Consider the following 17,102-nt stretch of genomic DNA (forward strand, 5'->3'; position numbering starts at 1 on the left):
TCAGAGAGGTGAGGAACACATCGCCATATTGTTGTCCCCACAAATAGTGTTTTCTTTTTATTTCTGCAAAAGATCATCTGCCTGTTTCCGCCTCATTAACTGAACTTGACCAGAGAAGGTTGAGTGTTTTGTCTGGGTGAGTCGTATGTTTCTAAACGGATTAAAGCTTTCTAAAAAAAAAAAAAAAAAAAAAAAAAAACCCAAGAAGAAAAAAGTCTTTCACCAAAGAACCATCCTTTAAGTCGTACCTGCTGAGCAGAAAGGACATAAGTCACAGTCTGAATGCACTTCACACAAAGCAAGTGAGCTTTGGAGGACGGCCCTAAAAACGCAGCTGGATCTCTGGCTTTCAGGGTGTTCAGCGTTCTTCGAGAGCCGTTTACACAGATGGGTTTTTACAATTTGGCCAGATAAGGCCTGCGCCGTCCAACGAGGGCCGAGAGAGGTCACAGCTCCAGCGTTCCTGTGCCAGGAATTACCAGCTTTTATCCCAAGAACAGATCAGCCACAGGTGAGGCGCAGTTCGTTTTCAGGTCACTGAAGGAACCAGACATCACCCAGCAACCATGTCTGACATGCTGCTGAAAAAAGAAAAAAAAAAACCCCACAGAACTGTTTGGTGTGAAAATGTGAGATAATGGCTTCAATTTTTACAGAGCAAATAATGTGTGAAGTCCCTCTTGTCAGAGCTGGAACACACGCTGCATACCTTCAGTGTGAAAATACTCAAGTGTCAAGAAAAATCATAGACGTCTCCAACTTCCATATGAAATGGTCGTCTGTAAGCGGTACTGGAGTTGGCTGTACGTACCTCTAATTTCCATTTCTGACAGATTCCAAGTTTGGAGAATGTGGAGGAAGCTTGAGTGGAGCTGGAATTAAGAACCACAGCAACCAAACGCTTGTTAGTCAATTAGATGTTTACATGAAGTTTTGCATTAAACAGGTTCTCCACCAGGGGGCAGACTTGTCATCTCTGGTTGATAGAAGATTGTCTGTGTTCATGGGGACACCGTTGTGAACAAACCCATTTTCTCATTAAAACGTCGCTAGTTTTGTTTTATTGCTCTAGCGGACCATTTCCTTCTTTGTACTTGCTTACACATTTGTTTTGGCTAGCACCCACACTTGGCGGTTATTAATTTGGTATTTCTTCACAGTGATGATGTAGCTGAATACTTGCACTCCAGGTCACAAATGTTTAGACACGGACGTAGTTTTGTTTTTGCTTTCTATCACAACTTATTGAAGTTGCAGGCAAACGGTGAGCTTGTAGCGCGACTGTTAGCTTTAAATTTAAGCCCCCATTATGTCATTCACAATGGAATGAGCACTGGACCTGTTAAAAAGGGGTCAGATGAAAACACAGCAGTTAATAAATGTGAATAATTTTTACAAGAGTAATTATGTATGTAAAATAGAAAGTCATCTAATGGACACGAGTGACAGTTTAAGTACTTGGATCTTGCTAGAAAAAGTCAGGCGTCACCATTTGCAGATGTTGAGTACCTCGGTGTTGAATTTGTAAAATTTGTGTCTTTCTGTCTGTGTGTCACAGAATCAACATATCGCCATCAAGCCAACATCGACGACGAGGTCGTCACCATGGAGATTCTGGACACGGCAGGCCAGGTGAGCGCTCTGTCTTCCTGACAGGATAATTAACAACAAAATAACTGAGTCAAACTTTTAGTGGCCAAAACACTGGCCTGAATTTATTCTACTGCAGAGCGTCACAATATTCAAATCAGAGTCATGCATTCAACAGTAAAAAGGAGAGTTGAAAGGAACATGAATACAAGTGATGTGTAGATCATTTAAATCATTAAAGATTTTGTCCCGTTTTCTGCCGGTGACACTTTACTGAAAATGAGTAACCGTTGACTGAGTAAATGTTGGTCATGATGCTCAAACACGGTCACATCCCGCAGCGTGATAAAGACTTTGCAGGGTTCTGGTCATGTGGGAGAGCTTGTGTAAGTCCTCCAGATGAAGATAAATATGCTGCGTAGGTGTTCTGCTGTCGGCTGATTTCCCCTGCGACACTTCAGCCAAGTCATCTCTCCCTCTCATTACGCTGCCTTCTATTTTCAGGCGGCATTAAAGCTGATCTGTGACTGTTTCCAGACGCGACTGTAACGATGTCAGACTTCTTCTCGAGGAAAAAGCGAGGCCGCTCTGATTGGGCCGAGGCGTCGCATTAATGCCGTCACTGTTTGTCGAAGTGGTGTTGTAGCTCAGGAAATCCATGTTCAAAAGTTGAGCAGACAAACGTCAAGCTCGCTCTCTTTTCCTCCGCACTTAAGTGCGAGATCAGACTCTCAGCAGCTCCCTCCAGTCAGGATGAGGTTTAAGTTAGTTTTAAGTGACGTTCCAACCACACGCCCCTCGGATGGCCGCTCAATTAAATTGTTGGCTCAGGCAGGTGTGAGAGCGAGTTGAGGGAAGCGGTCTGCTTTTCTCAGGGAAAAAAAAAGAAGACAAATGCTTGTTGATAAAAGAACAGGGCTACGTTATAAAGAGTAACGCAACTGAAAACTGCTGAGAATAATGTGGAGTGTCCACAACACTGCTGTCAGTAACACCATGAAATCGGTGTTGATGTTTTGGGTTTTGATAGATGCTTCGTGAAGTTTAGTCAACTAGACCCCTTGTTTAGCTGGGAAACATTTCACCACCAGCTAAACAAGAGCTCCAGTTGGTCCAACTCATCTTCAGGAAGCTTCCAGTCTTCACCTGGATGACTAAGAACCTACACAGGGTTCGAATAGGTCCGTGTAAGAACCAGTGAACCTCCTATTTTGGACTGTGTTGGTGTCTTTTAACATAATTTGCAATTATACTAGTTAAAGTAGGAACGTTAGTCCAGTCCCGTGACCCTTAATTGAAGTAAGTGGGTATAGAAAATGGATGGATGGCATAGTGCAGCAGATAACTGAAACAATCCTGCAAATGGTGCTACAAGCACCAAAGTTGGCACAAATACTCCTTAGACGTTCCTCTTTTGAAAAAAAAAAAATCACTAGCCACTTGAATTTTCAATAGGCGGCCAGGTAGGGGTCAATTGAAGAATTACACAGGGGTCAAAATTAAAAATGCTCAAATCATTTTATAAACTACACCACATTATTTGTCTGATTGTAAAGATTCCAAAAAGGTATAGTTTGGACTATCTGTGACTGAATGATCAGGAGTTATGGGGTAAAAACAGCAAAAATGGTGACAAAGGTCAGTTTCAGTTTGTACAGGGGTCAAAAGTTAAAGTTCCTTCAGTTTTGGTAAAAAGTGATGAAAATTATTGGTTGAGCTGATAGGATTAATAAATGGAATAGTTTTGATTGTGTTGAATGTTTTGTCTCCAAAGTAAAGGTGACATATGTTACCCCGTAACATGATAACATGGTCCACACTATTCCTTTTTAAAACCCTGTTAACTCACGTAATAATTTGCATCATTTTTTTTTTTTACCAAAATTGGAGCAACTTTAACTTTTGACCCCTGTACAAACTGACCTTTGTCACCATTTTTGCTGTTTTTACCCCATAACTACTGATCGTTCAGTCAGATAGTCCAAACTATACCTTTTTGGAATCTTTACGAACAGACAAATAATGTGGTGTAGTTTTCAAAATGATCTGAGCATTTTTAAGTTTGACCCCTGTGTAATTCTTCAATTGACCCCTACCTGGCCGCCCATTGAAAACTCAAGTGGCCAGTCAGTTTTTTCAAAAGAGCAAAGTCTAAGGAGTATTTGTGCCAACGTTGGTGCTTGTAGCACCATTTGCACGATTTTGCTCTAACAGTGGGACATGTCTGGACTTGTTTCGACACGCTTGTGTAAAGTCGGGCTTTGGGTTGGTTTGGTATGAAGCCGGTTACAGGGCTGCTTGTTTAGATAATCAAGTTCTGATCAACTTTAGTGGCACAATGGGAAAATCAAACAACATATTTAGATCCAAAAGAGTCATTTAAAATGTATTTCTTTTATTTATGTCTGTAAAGAAATAGAATTGGAGAATACTTGGCGAGTGTTGTAACTTAGCATTCACGACATTTCAACAGTAGCTTACTTTGGGGATTGATCAGCCCAAATGCGGTATGAACGGTATGAACGGTGATGAACAGAATAACAAGGCGACTCATGGCCTTATTGTTTTGATTCAGAAAAGAGAATTTAGAAAGGACAGATGAGCGCATATATAGATGGAGTGCGACGCCACATGGCTCAAAACTTCATAGAATCTATGATTATGGATATCCATTCTGGAATTTAAAAATCATCATTGCTGTTGTGATATTTCCACCTGACAGAATTTTATCATCAACCCTCAGGAGGATCTCCAACAGAAGGAGGGACACATGCGTTGGGGCGACGGATTTGTCATCGTTTACGACATCACAGACCGGGGCAGCTTCGAGGAGGTGACGCCGCTCCGAAATCTCCTAGAGGAGGTGAAGAAGCCGAAAGAACGTCCCCCTCGTCCTGGTAGGCAACAAGTCCGACTTGGACCATGTGAGGCAGGTGGGCACAGAGGAGGGAGGAGCGGCTGGCTGCAGAAATGGCGTGCGCCTTCTACGAGTGTTCCGCCTGTGCTGACGAGGGCGGAGCCGTCGCTGAGGCTTTCCACGAGCTCTGCCGCGAGGTGAGGCGCCGCAAAGTGGTGCAGGGCAAGGCAGACGCCGCAGCTCGACCACGCACGTCAAGCAGGCCCTGAACAAGATGCTGACCAAGATCAGCAGCTAGGGAAGAGCCACGACTAGAAGTGACACAAAGTGTCCACCGTGTAAATGTTTCCAACAATTATTGGCTCCCTAATGGACAGTAATCAACTGAGATGGAACACGGTCTGTTAGCTATTTTAATTTTCTGGTTTAAAAAAAGTGCAATATCTCCTGGAAAATGGCAAACAACCTTCAAGCCTTAGTTTAGATCATGCTAATCCTGATTATTGGCGGTAATACAGGCGGTTCATGTTGAATCGGTAATAGCGCCTTGAGGCAGCACTGTAGTGATTTGGCGCTATTCAGATAAAATAAATTTGAATTGAATCGAGGTTGACAGCTTCACTGTTTCATCCTGTCATCAAACAGTTAAAATTAATCAATAAGCTATCTGGAAGTTATCCATGAATGCACATGAACCACAGGCAAATCTCTTTTCGTGGTCAGTACTTGCCAAGTTGCTAAAAGGGACCAACGTTTTCTGGGAAGCATCGGATTTCCATGTGTGGAGCATGAACATGATACAGGACATTTACTTCACTGTGAATACTGAGCCGCTGTATTAAAGAACAGCAGCTAGTGTTAGCACATGCTTTCAAGTATTAGCGATTAGCATTATCATATACGGACATGTTAACTGAGCTAACCACAGTTGACACTAACCACAGTTGACCCAAGATTAGGTTCATGAGTGACATCATGTGGACACCTCCGTTGACGCTAACTGCAATTGATGCTAAAGATTAGCGTCACAGATGGCACATGCTAACCACAGTTGATAATAACAGTTATGGGTTGACAGTAAACTGTTACTGGCTGACGCTAACTGTAACTGACGCTAAAGGCTAGGGATATGGTCTGTTATACTTACGCGTACATGCTAGCTGTGGTTGACGTTAAGGGTTATTGGTTACCGTAATCACAACTGATGCAAATTGAGAGTTGTGGTGGTTAAGTAACACCAAGCACAGTTGATGCTGTTAGTGGTTGATACTAATCTATGATTGGTGCTGATGTTTGAGGGATGTGATTAGCATCAGCTGGTGTTACCTTAACTACGTAACCCTAAACATTACTGCGCGGCCGTATATGTTAACACTATCCACATTACTGTTTTCTTAAATACACCGCGCCACTATTCAAACATTACCACCAGAACAGTGTTTGGGTTTGATAGCTGTACGTACCACATCTGAAAATCCCGTAACGTCCAAGAACTTTTATCTCTGTACAACCACTATATTAAAAAAAAAAAAAAAATTTAATGTTTGGTTGCGGACTGCAGCATCTCCTTTGTGTTCCTTTACAGAACCAAAGCACACTAAAATCCAACACGGGGCCTAGAATGGTACAATGCCGCTTTCCAGGGATGTTCTTCATAACCATATTTTATCTGTAAACTACAGTATGTACCTTATCGTTTATTGCCTTAAGCACTGCTGAATCTTAGATGTGTACAGACCCAAAGGTATCTCCAGATAGCGTGAGTCCGTAATAGTTGAATTGTGATGCTTTTTCCTCACGTATGTGATCAAAGCAACAGCTGTGCACTTGTAATTAAAATTAAAAGATGTATATCCCAGCAGGTGTGCTCTTAATTATTTAGTCTATCATTTATTTGTTTTACGAAATGCTGTCACTAGGTGCTGATGACATTCTTCAAAACCACTTAGCGGTGATCTTAAATTCTGAATTATTCTGTGGTTAACATGAACGCCTGCAGTCACACCATCAAATGCCACATTTGCATTTCTAACATCTTGTTTGTGACAACTCCTGAAACAGGCCTGATTTTCACACTTGAATCTTGAAGTGTTTGCTGAGTGTTAACAAAATTGTTGGGGAAATGACCTGAAAGACAATCACACATACAGCCTGTTATTTTCTGTAATGAGAGAGAAGACGAACAACACTGACAGCTGAGTCAATGCCAGGCTGATGAACTCTAATTGTCGGTGCATAACTGAACATTTTCAGCTTAATCAGAGGGAAGTACTGAGACGAGAGTACTGCGACGTCAGTCAGCACAGCTCAACTTTTGCAAGATTCGACTCTCATCTTGGATACAACTCGTATATTGCATTTTCATTTCCGTGTTTAAACGCTATACTTTAAAGTGACGTGACGAACATGAATATGACAAAACTTTAAAAAATGATGTACGTTGTATTTATTTTTTATAAAATGGTTTATAATATACAATACCTAGAAGGTTATTATTTAAGGTTTCCTGATGGACTATGTTATAAAAGCATATAAATACACTCAACATCAACCCTGCTGCAAAGACTGTACTCACGCATTTTGAACTTCATCTCCCAGAATCCACCTGTAATCTGTTACTGCCATTCAGGAGGAGGAATTTCTTGAGCTCAGGTTTCTTGAGCCTAGATGCCTAGATTAGCCTTTAGCCTAGATTACCAATATCTTAAAGTTTAAGAAGTAAAAAATAAATTCAAAAATAACTGAAGAAAGTAGCCATTTAGAGATGGTGGAAGACAAATCTGCAATTTCTCGTACTTTTGCACCATTTATAGGTCTTCCAACCCAAAATGGTGGTGGCACTATTTTCATTGGCTAACTTTTGCACTAGCAATCATCATCTGGCTAAGTTTTCCAAAAAGGGGCTTCATCACATTTTGTCCAGACAGTGTACTGTAGTATAGCATATTAGATCATGCACATAGAAAAACATGATAAATAGCGCTGCTAAAATGCTAACTGAATGTTTAGCTTAAGCATGTAGATAGAGCTCAGCCTATATCGGGGCTCTCCAATGCCACATCCTTTCTTTTTTTTTTTTTTTTAGCTTGCAGTTAAGAGACAATAGACACAAATAATGCAACACTGTGCCACGTTGTCATGCTGTTACTTCTGACACCGGCAAGTGTTTAATTTTGCTTCCATCAGCCCCTGGCAGCTTTGGGTGCAGTTGTGGCTTTGACCTAATGAGCTAAAGAGGCTAATCGATATCTGACGCCGCTGCCGTCAAAACACCCTTTAGATAAAAATCAAGTGCGTGTTTTGCAGCCAAGACAGCACACGTGGGTGCATTTGTTCACATTTTTCACCTCGCTAACTTTTGCTGTTGACAGTGCCGTTAATGTGAGCGTTTATTCTAAAGTGATCAAAGATGCGGCGCTGGTGTGTTTGTCTTCATTTTAAACAGTGTGTGACTGAAGGGGGTCACGTCGTCCGTCTTTATTTGCAGTCCGTCTCTGAGAGTTGTGTTCTGGCGCTGACGCCTTCACACGTACAATCAGTGCTTCCTCAACTCTTTGTGTCTGTTTCAGGTTTTCTTCGCGACCTTGACCACGGTGGGATTTTGGCTGTGTGACATTAACGCTTTATATCTTGCCCCACTTTTTTTCTCATTCCAGTCTTTGTCCAGAAGCTGCAAAAAAGTGTCGCCTCGTCAGCAGTGAGTAAGAAAACAGGAGTGTTTCCTCTTCTTTGTGTAATCCTTTGTCGATATGTTTAGCTTGTGTACAGTTTGCATAACTCGAAGCTTTACAGGGATTAAATAACACCTAGCATCGTTCATCATTCACCACAAACTTGTTGCAGATATTTTTGGTAAAAGTGAAGAAGATTCCAAAAATATCTGTAAATATCTGTTTCTGGGTCTCCAGAGTGAACACGATTCCCATTTCCTGACAGGAGCTGTGCGCCGCACAAATTCTGTTCAGATATGTAATTGGGAAAAGCGAGTTCTTCCCTGATATCAGTGTGCCGGCATAAATGATACGACTGTCAGACATCGAGAAGAAAGCGCAGCAGAAAGTTAATTTACTCTGGCTGACAGAGGAATTGGCGCAGGAAATCGGTCCAAATGACTTGGCATGTCTGTGCGTACTGGATGTTTTTATTTTCGTATGCAGCAGCTGATTTGTTATTGAGACTCTCTTGATGAAATTTTCCATTGTGAAGCACAAAAAAAAAGGCGCCTGAGTTTCAAGCAGGAAATGAAAGTGGAGAGTGCCCCCCCCCCCCGGTAAACAGACCGACTCCTCTTCAAACTCATAAACATCACATGCACCTTCCCCGATTGGGTGGTGGCACTGTGACACGATGTTTAAATTTGAGCTCGCACTGTTTGCTTCTAAAGTGCCGTTCAGTACGTCCGCCTCGGACAGGGGGGAAAACCAAAAACAAAACGAAACCTCTTCAGAAAGCTAATGTGCGTCAGCAGCTGTCTCCAAAACAAAACGTTGTCGCCACGGAAGAATTTTTTTTTTTTTCCTAGGTTTGTCAAGTAGTTCTCATACTTGGTCCTGTTTGCACATTTTGAACATGTTCAAAGTTCTACTCCTGGCTGCCTTCACTTGACTTGTGCTCAGAAAGCACGGAAAGACTCACCGCAAAGCTATTCTGAGTTGATTATGAGTTTGCACGCAGTTGTGCGGAGTTGCACGAGGATTGCCCGAGTTGAGTGTGGGTTGGGAGTTTGACAGAGTTCTCGACTTTTTCTGACTTCCGCCAGGCCGTGAGTGGAGCACCCGCTCCAGAGGACAAAGTGCAGAATGCAACCGGGTGAGAGCCGCTTGCGGAAAATCAAACAAGGTGCCCAGAGTTCAAACTCTGCAAGTTATGAATCAAAACACAGACCATATTTTTAAGTTTGTTGAACTTTCAGCGTGCACTTTGCTACCCAGTGTAGGCAATGCATCATACAAACCGCTGTCTGGTTATTCACCTGTAAAGCTCTACATCACCTCTGGGGGGCAATGTTGCGTGCTAATACCAGAAAATGTAGTCAAAGAAACTCAAAGTTGGACATAACAAATCAGTGACACAGGACTTTTGATTGTGATCACTAGAGGGCGCTACGCTGTACATAAAACTGACCCAGTTGCAGGATGTTTCCTGTGTTTCAACAAAAACTGCTAACAACATAGTTGTTTTTCCTTTAAAATATGTGATAGTTGATGGTGAATTTTCACTTTTCTACAGCCAAAATTTCTCAAAGTCTACATTGCAGTGATGCCATTGAGCTCTCAGCCAATCAGACACCAGAGTTCAAGTTACTGTAAGAGCGCCGCAGCTTGGTCACAGCCTTCTCAGTGGATAAATGTTTGGGTCCAGAGCCTGTTTTGTTGTAGCACTAACACGGACTAGAAACACTGTAGCCTAGCATAGCATCTCGTCTTATCGCTCACACGAGAGTAACGCTAAAGAGAAGGAGCAGAGATGTCCACAACGTGGCGCTCTTCCAGCTGCTCTGTTATTTTTACAGTTCAAACCATCGCCTGACCACCGCCGTGAATAAAACTGGTCAACCCGAGCAGCTGTTCACATCTTCGTGGGCACGTGGGCGCATTTCTTTAAAACCGTTTGAATCAAAGCACAGGATTTCCTACCGTCTCTCCCGCTGTCATCTTTTGCTTTGCCTTGCATGAAGTGTTACCATAGCAACCAAGGCCTTTCCTGGTTTATTGTGACTCCGGTTGTTGGACTCTGCAGATGTGAGGAGGAGAGGATTTCTCACAGTTGATGCAGGTGCACACAGCGGGGAAGGTTCAGGTTAACGATACGAGCATGTGACACACACACACACACGAGGCCTTCAGGAGGTAAAGGGCTCCTGTTTTCTGAACCCTGGTCTTATCTTGAAGTTTTGCAGCAAATAGACTGTCAGTCTTCAAAATCTTCCGACTGTTCAGTGACGGAGAACCTTCGATAACCGCGAGTCATTTTAAAACATTCTTAGTCACCCGAGCCTCTGACTGCTTCACTCACATCTGACAACTGTTTTGTTTTGAGAAACCCTGTTTTTCCACAGATTTATGAAGAAATAAATGAGTGACCCTTATGCTCCGTTTACATATGTAAATCTGTTCGCGCCCGCATACTTCCACATGTCCTTTATGACCTTTTGCTTGTGTTATTACGTTGAAGTTTTGTTGATACAAGCGTCCGATCTGTCCCGCGGGGATAAGAAAGGCTCCAGACGGGTGGAGTTCCTTTTGAGCTCTGCTCTCGGGGGCTCCACTGATACTTGTGTACTTACTTTTCTGTAATTTGTGGTAAAACTCATTCAGAAATGAGCCGAAATAACAAACCTCAGTCTACAGACTTTCTACCTTTGAGTGATTTTTTTTTTTTCTCCCTTGCCAGTTAAACGTTTGTATATAAACAATAAAATTGACAGTTTAATGAAAGTAATTGCCTGCCATGGTGACCTATGACCCTCAGATGCTGTATTTAATGATGAGTAATTTAATCTAACCCTCTGTTAAATTCCATCCATCCATTATACTGTCCACTTTCAACCAAATATATTCCAGTTATGCTTTTGTTCGCATGGCTTAAAAGGTGCATTAATCGATTTTTACAAATGCTCATGAAGCCTTTCGGGTTAATCCATTAGCAAATATTTAGCTTTTTATGCAGCCAGTAGGGAAAGTGCCAATTAGGGTTTAAATTAGTGAGTCTGGCTCTGTCATTAATGTGAATCCAATATTCTGTCTCGTCTTAGTGCTGGTTGTTGGTTTGTATTCCCAATCAGTGGTCAGGTTGTCTGCCTGGGTGGTGGCCATCCATGACCCAAGGCAGATCCACAGTGTGGTGGATGCTCCTGGACTTGGCCTGATTGTACAAAATATCTTCACTTTGTATTATTTTGACACATTTGAAATTGACTTACTGGACACGCTCCTGGTTTCAAATGTCACTTTTTAGGTCGTAGCCCTCCAAAGACAGCAGAATCAACTGTTTGACAAAGCTACAAAATAGTTTAATTAGATCTGGTGACTTGGAGCAAACGGAAGCAGCTCAGTGACACACAGTCATTCCAAAGGTGACATTTAAGTCAGACACAGAAACATCCACAGAGCAGCCTAAAGAGGAGCTATGGGCTTTGTTTAGGAAGATAGCGCCCCCTACTGGTGCTCGTTTCCATGGGAACAGTCAGGGTCGTGCACTGTCAGAGGATGGTTTGTTTTTTGCACTGGTGGCTGTGTTTGGCAGAGGAGGCGTCTGCAGACAGGCAGGGACCTGCAGCAGATCCCAGATTGGACATTCCACTTTAAGAATGCACGAAATCACCGCAGCGCAGACGTGCTCTGCTCAAACAGCGGAGTTCAAGAGTAAAATTAAACATGACTGAGTCTTTCCTCTTCAGTTTTTCTGGATAATTAGTATCTCCTCTAGAAGCAGCAGCATGTATGCGTCAGCGCTTTGCCTCATTTTACCTATTTACGCTAGAGTTTTTAGAGCCAAAGATGGAATGTCATGTTGTACGAGGTCTGTCAATAAAGTATAGGTCCTTTTTATTTTTTTCAAAAACTATATGGATTTCATTCATATGTTTTTACATCAGACATGCTTGAACCCTCGTGCGCATGCGTGAGTTTTTCCACGCCTGTCTGTGACGTCATTCGCCTGTGAGCACTCCTTGTGGGAGGAGTCGTCCAGCCTCTCGTCAAAATTCCTTTGTCTGAGAAGTTGCTGAGAGACTGGCGCTTTGTTTGATCAAAATTTTTTCTAAACCTGTGAGACACATCGAAGTGGACACAGTTCGAAAAATTAAGCTGGTTTTTGGTGAAAATTATAACGGCTGATGAGAGATTTTGAGGTGATACTGTCGCTTTAAGGACTTCCCACAGTGCGAGACGTCGCGCAGCGGCCCCAGGCGCCATCGTCAGCCTGTTTCAAGCTGAAAACCTCCACATTTCAGGCTCTATTGATCCAGGACGTCGTGAGAGAACAGAGAAGTTTCAGAAGAAGTCGGTTTCAGCATTTTATCCGGATATTCCACTGTTAAAAGGAGATTTTTAATGAAAGACGTGCACGGATTGCAGCGTCGGCTTGCAGCCGCCGCGACGCTCCACCACAGGAAAAAACCTCTGTTGGAAGCCTTAAGGACAAGTTGGAACATGTCCAGCTGTTAAACAATTTCTCATATACTCACTCCACTGAAAGCCATCAAAAGCCGCCTGGATTTTACAAATGGTTATCAACACGGAGGTGTTTTTCCTGTGCCACCGCACCGCGCCAGCTGCGTCCCGACGCGCGGACCCGTCCGCACGTCTTTCATTAAAAAAATCTCCTTTAACAGTGGAATATCCGGATAAAATGCTGAAACCGACTTCTTCTGAAACTTCTCTGTTCTCTCACAACATCCTGGATCAATAGAGCCTGAAATGTGGAGGTTTTCAGCTTGAAACAGGCTGATGACGGCGCCTGAGAGCGCTGCACGACGTCTCACTCCGTGGGAAGACCTTAAAGCGACAGTATCACCTCAAAATCTCTCATCAGCCGTTAAAATTTTCACCGAAATCCAGCTTAATTTTTCGAACCGTGTCCACTTCGATGTGCCTCACAGGTTTAGAAAAAATTTTGATCAAACAAAGCGCCAGTCTCTCAGCAACTTCTCAGACAAAGGAATTCCGACGAGGGGCTGGACGACTCCTCCCCAAGGAGTGCTCACAGGCGAATGACGTCACCGACAGGCGTGGAAAAACCCACGCATGCGCACGAGGGTTCAAGCATGTCTGACGTAAAAACATATGAATGAAATCCATATAGTTTTTGTAAAAAAATAAAAAAGACCTATACTTCATTGACAGACCTCGTATTTGGTCCAAAAAGCCAAGCTCGATTGTTTCATTTCAACTCCGCTGTGGTGAGGCAGTAACGCAACTTTACAAAAATTGTCACTGTCAAACCTGACTGTATATTAACCGCACACAGCAACGGCTCCCTCATTGTGTCTGCGTGACAGAGATTAACATTTTAATATGGCACGTTGGTGATGATGACGGCCCGTTAATGGAGGGAGTCAGTGTCCAGTCGGGGTCATTTTTTTTTATCATCCTGATGAAGTGTCACGTGAATGCTGATGAACTTTGACAGCTGATCGGGTTTGGTGTGCTCCGCCTTAATTATGTGGAACATTTAGCGTTTGGAGATTGTGATCTGTTGGCGGGTTTTACTCGCTGCTGAGTAGCTGTTACTGTGAAGCTGTCATCATGTTTGCACATTATAGTCAGGGTGCCAGAAAACAGAAGCAAGTGTGTCACATCATGACATACTTTTGTTTATGGCATTTTTTTGTAGATTGGTCCATCCTGCATAGGATTTCAGAGGCCTGCTTGGGCAAATCTCCCACGAAAAGTGTGATTTGTCTCTTTTTTTTAATTTTCGGGGAGGATAAAAATTGCCCTGAAATTAGGGTAGGGAAAATATAAATACATTTTTCACAATGTTTCTTCAATTTTATTCCAACATATTTGGTATCAATACAAAGCTTATAAAGTCTACTACAAGAACGTAACACCGCTTTATTAGTTGGGTTAATTAGAGCAGCTAGAGGTCAAAAGGTCAAGGACGGAAAGGGTAAGTCAAATCTAGGTCTCTCTATACTCCACTGTATCCTAGTGATTTAACTGATTGGAAGTAAACTAATGCAGAATTATAGAGTACTGGTATGGGCAGTTTTTCAATCCTTAACTAAGTGGGAATGATTAAGACCTTTGGTATTAACCCTCCTTTGCCAAGGGGCCAATAATTGAAAATCACTCGAAAATTAAGTATTTTCCCAAAGTATCTTTTTTTAGGATTTCAATTCAGCTTTTCAGTGATACTAGTGGTAACTGGCAACATATTTCACAAATCTAAGCTGTTTTCTTTGTGTTGGTAACCTTTTTTGCAAGTTTGACCCTTTATGCCCTAAGGTCCTCACAGGCCACCATACATTAAAGACAAAGAACTCTCCTGGTAATTGGAGGTGTATCCACCACCAGATCTGTTTGTTTCAACAGTCAGACAGCAGAGTATTCATTGTGTACTGTTTCATCAACAGTTCTTGAATCTCTTCAGGTCTTTTGTGTGCCGGACACCAGTACCAAGCACCCAGATCACAAGGTAAGTAATATAAACCTACATTTCTCATGAAAAATGATGGGAGTAATAATAACAGATGAACAGATTGTCAGATTCCTTCATGCATACCTGTGCAGAGATCATACAAACCCTGGCAATAATTATGGAATCACCGGCCTTGGAGGATGTTCATTCAGTTGTTTAATTTTGTAGAAAAAAAGCAGATTACAGACATGACACAAAATAAAGTCATTTCAAATGGCAACTTTCTGGCTTTAAGAAACACTATAGAAATCAGGAAAAAAATTGTGGCAGTCAGTAACGGTTACTTTTTTAGACCAAGCAGAGGAAAAAAATATGGACTCACCCTGTAAATTTTCATCCCCAAAACTAACACCTGCATCAAATCAGATCTGCTCGTTAGTCTGCATCTAAAAAGGAGTGATCACACCTTGGAGAGCTGTTGCACCCAGTGGACTGACATGAATCATGGCTCCAACACGAGAGATGTCAATTGAAACAAAGGAGAGGATTATCAAACTCTTAAAAGAGGGTAAATCATCACGCAATGTTGCAAAAGATGTTGGTTGTTCACAGTCAGCTGTGTCTAAACTCTGGACCAAATACAAACAACATGGAAGGTTGTTGAAGGCAAACATACTGGTAGACCAAGGAAGACATCAAAGCGTCAAGACAGAAAACTTAAAGCAATATGTCTCAAAAATTGAAAATGCACAACAAAACAAATGAGGAACGAATGGGAGGAAACTGGAGTCAATGTCTGTGACCGAACTGTAAGAAACCGCCTAAAGGAAATGGGATTTACATACTGAAAAGCTAAACGAAAGCCATCATTAACACCTAAACAGAAAAAAACAAGGTTACAATGGGCTAAGGAAAAGCAATCGTGGACTGTGGATGACTGGATGAAAGTCATATTTAGTGCTGAATCTCGAATCTGGATTGGGCAAGGTGATGATGCTGGAACTTGCCGTTCCAATGAGATTTATAAAGATGACTGTCTGAAGAGAACATGTAAATTTCCACAGTCATTGATGATATGGGCTGCATGTCAGGTAAAAGCACTGGGGAGATGGCTGTCATTACATCATCAATAAATGCACAAGTTTACGTTGATATTTTGGACACTTTTCTTATCCCATCAATTGAAAGGATGTTTGGGGATGATGAAATCATTTTTCAAGATGATAATGCATCTTGCCATAGACCAAAAACTGTGAAAACATTCCTTGCAAAAACACACATAGGGTCAATGTCATGGCCTGTAAATAGTCCGGATCTTAATCCAATTGAAAATCTTTGGTGGAAGTTGAAGAAAATGGTCCATGACAAGGCTCCAACCTGCAAAGCTGATCTGGCAACAGCAATCAGAGAAAGTTGGAGCCAGATTGATGACGAGTACTGTTTGTCACTCATTAAGTCCATGCCTCGGAGACTGCAAGCTGTTATAAAAGCCAGAGGTGGTGCAACAAAATACTAGTGATGTGATGGAGCGTTCTTTTGTTTTTCATGATTCCATAATTTTTTCCTCAGAATTGAGTGATTCCATATTTTTTCCCTCTGCTTGGTCTAAAAAAGTAACCGTTACTGACTGCCACAATTTTTTTCCTGATTTCTTATAGTGTTTCTTAAAGCCAGAAAGTTGCCATTTGAAATGACTTTAGTTTTGTGTCATGTCTGTGATCTGATTTTTTTTCTACAAAATTAAACAACTGAATGAACATCCTCCGAGGCCGGTGATTCCATAATTTTTGCCAGGGGTTGTACATATAGATGCCTGTACATAGACCTGTAGGATTAGATGTGACCCAGATTAGCCCATTGATGACAGTATTGTTGATCATTTATGAAAAATAAACAGACAAACATGATTTTGCTCCATGGGATAGGATGCATTGATGATAAATACTGCTACTCTCCCTTATGATAAGAAAGTATGGAGGCCCAGAAGGGTATCCAAAAGTTTTAACCTGTGTTATACATGCTTTTTCTCTTTCTCAGTTCTCTTACTACTTCTGAGTTACTTTTACATGATAGTTGTAGTTCCACCTATCTAAAACCCAGCAAACCCCCCCCCCCCCCCCCACCACCACCACCACCAAAAGCCCAGGCTTTTTTTTGTGACTACACTTATTTTTTTGGCCGTGCTGAATAGACCCGTGTTCAAAAACCCTGGGTTATTTCAACCTGCAAGGTTTCTTGGTTTATTGCCAGGTTTATTTGGACACGGGTCCTCCCCACACTTTTAAATGGGTAGAATCACAAATTCACTAGTTATCCCACACGGCGACAGATGGCGCAGTATTCCGAACTTGCGTATTGCATATGCGCTGCGAATGTAATCATGGGCGCAGCCATATTGGAAAACTAGTGGTTTCTACCTCCACTATGTAAAAACAGTGGAGAACTCTCCAGTTGCAAGACATCGCACGCAAACTCTCCAGGGTTTGGTAACTAAATAAGTGTCGAGAAAACAGGTATATGCGAGGCAGGTTTTTTTCAGACTCGGGGGCGCAACGGGTCTCAAAGAACC

The 17,102-nt window shown here is 42.1% G+C and overlaps 1 protein-coding gene across 1 annotated transcript in view; it reads left to right on the forward strand.

Moving 5' to 3' along the window:
• Nucleotides 1-6,305, forward strand: part of LOC117503966 (ras-related and estrogen-regulated growth inhibitor-like) — a 58,038-nt gene extending 51,733 nt beyond the window's left edge. Inside the window, 5 exon segments of the mRNA XM_034163292.1 lie at nt 1,559-1,632; nt 4,334-4,465; nt 4,467-4,541; nt 4,543-4,672; nt 4,675-6,305. Of these exon segments, the coding sequence (XP_034019183.1) occupies nt 1,559-1,632; nt 4,334-4,465; nt 4,467-4,541; nt 4,543-4,672; nt 4,675-4,745 (482 nt within the window). The 3' untranslated portion in view covers nt 4,746-6,305.
• Nucleotides 6,306-17,102: the final 10,797 nt, after the last annotated feature.

Source organism: Thalassophryne amazonica, chromosome 22 (genome assembly GCF_902500255.1).
Source record: "Thalassophryne amazonica chromosome 22, fThaAma1.1, whole genome shotgun sequence".
In the NCBI taxonomy this organism is placed as follows: Eukaryota; Metazoa; Chordata; class Actinopteri; order Batrachoidiformes; family Batrachoididae; genus Thalassophryne; species Thalassophryne amazonica.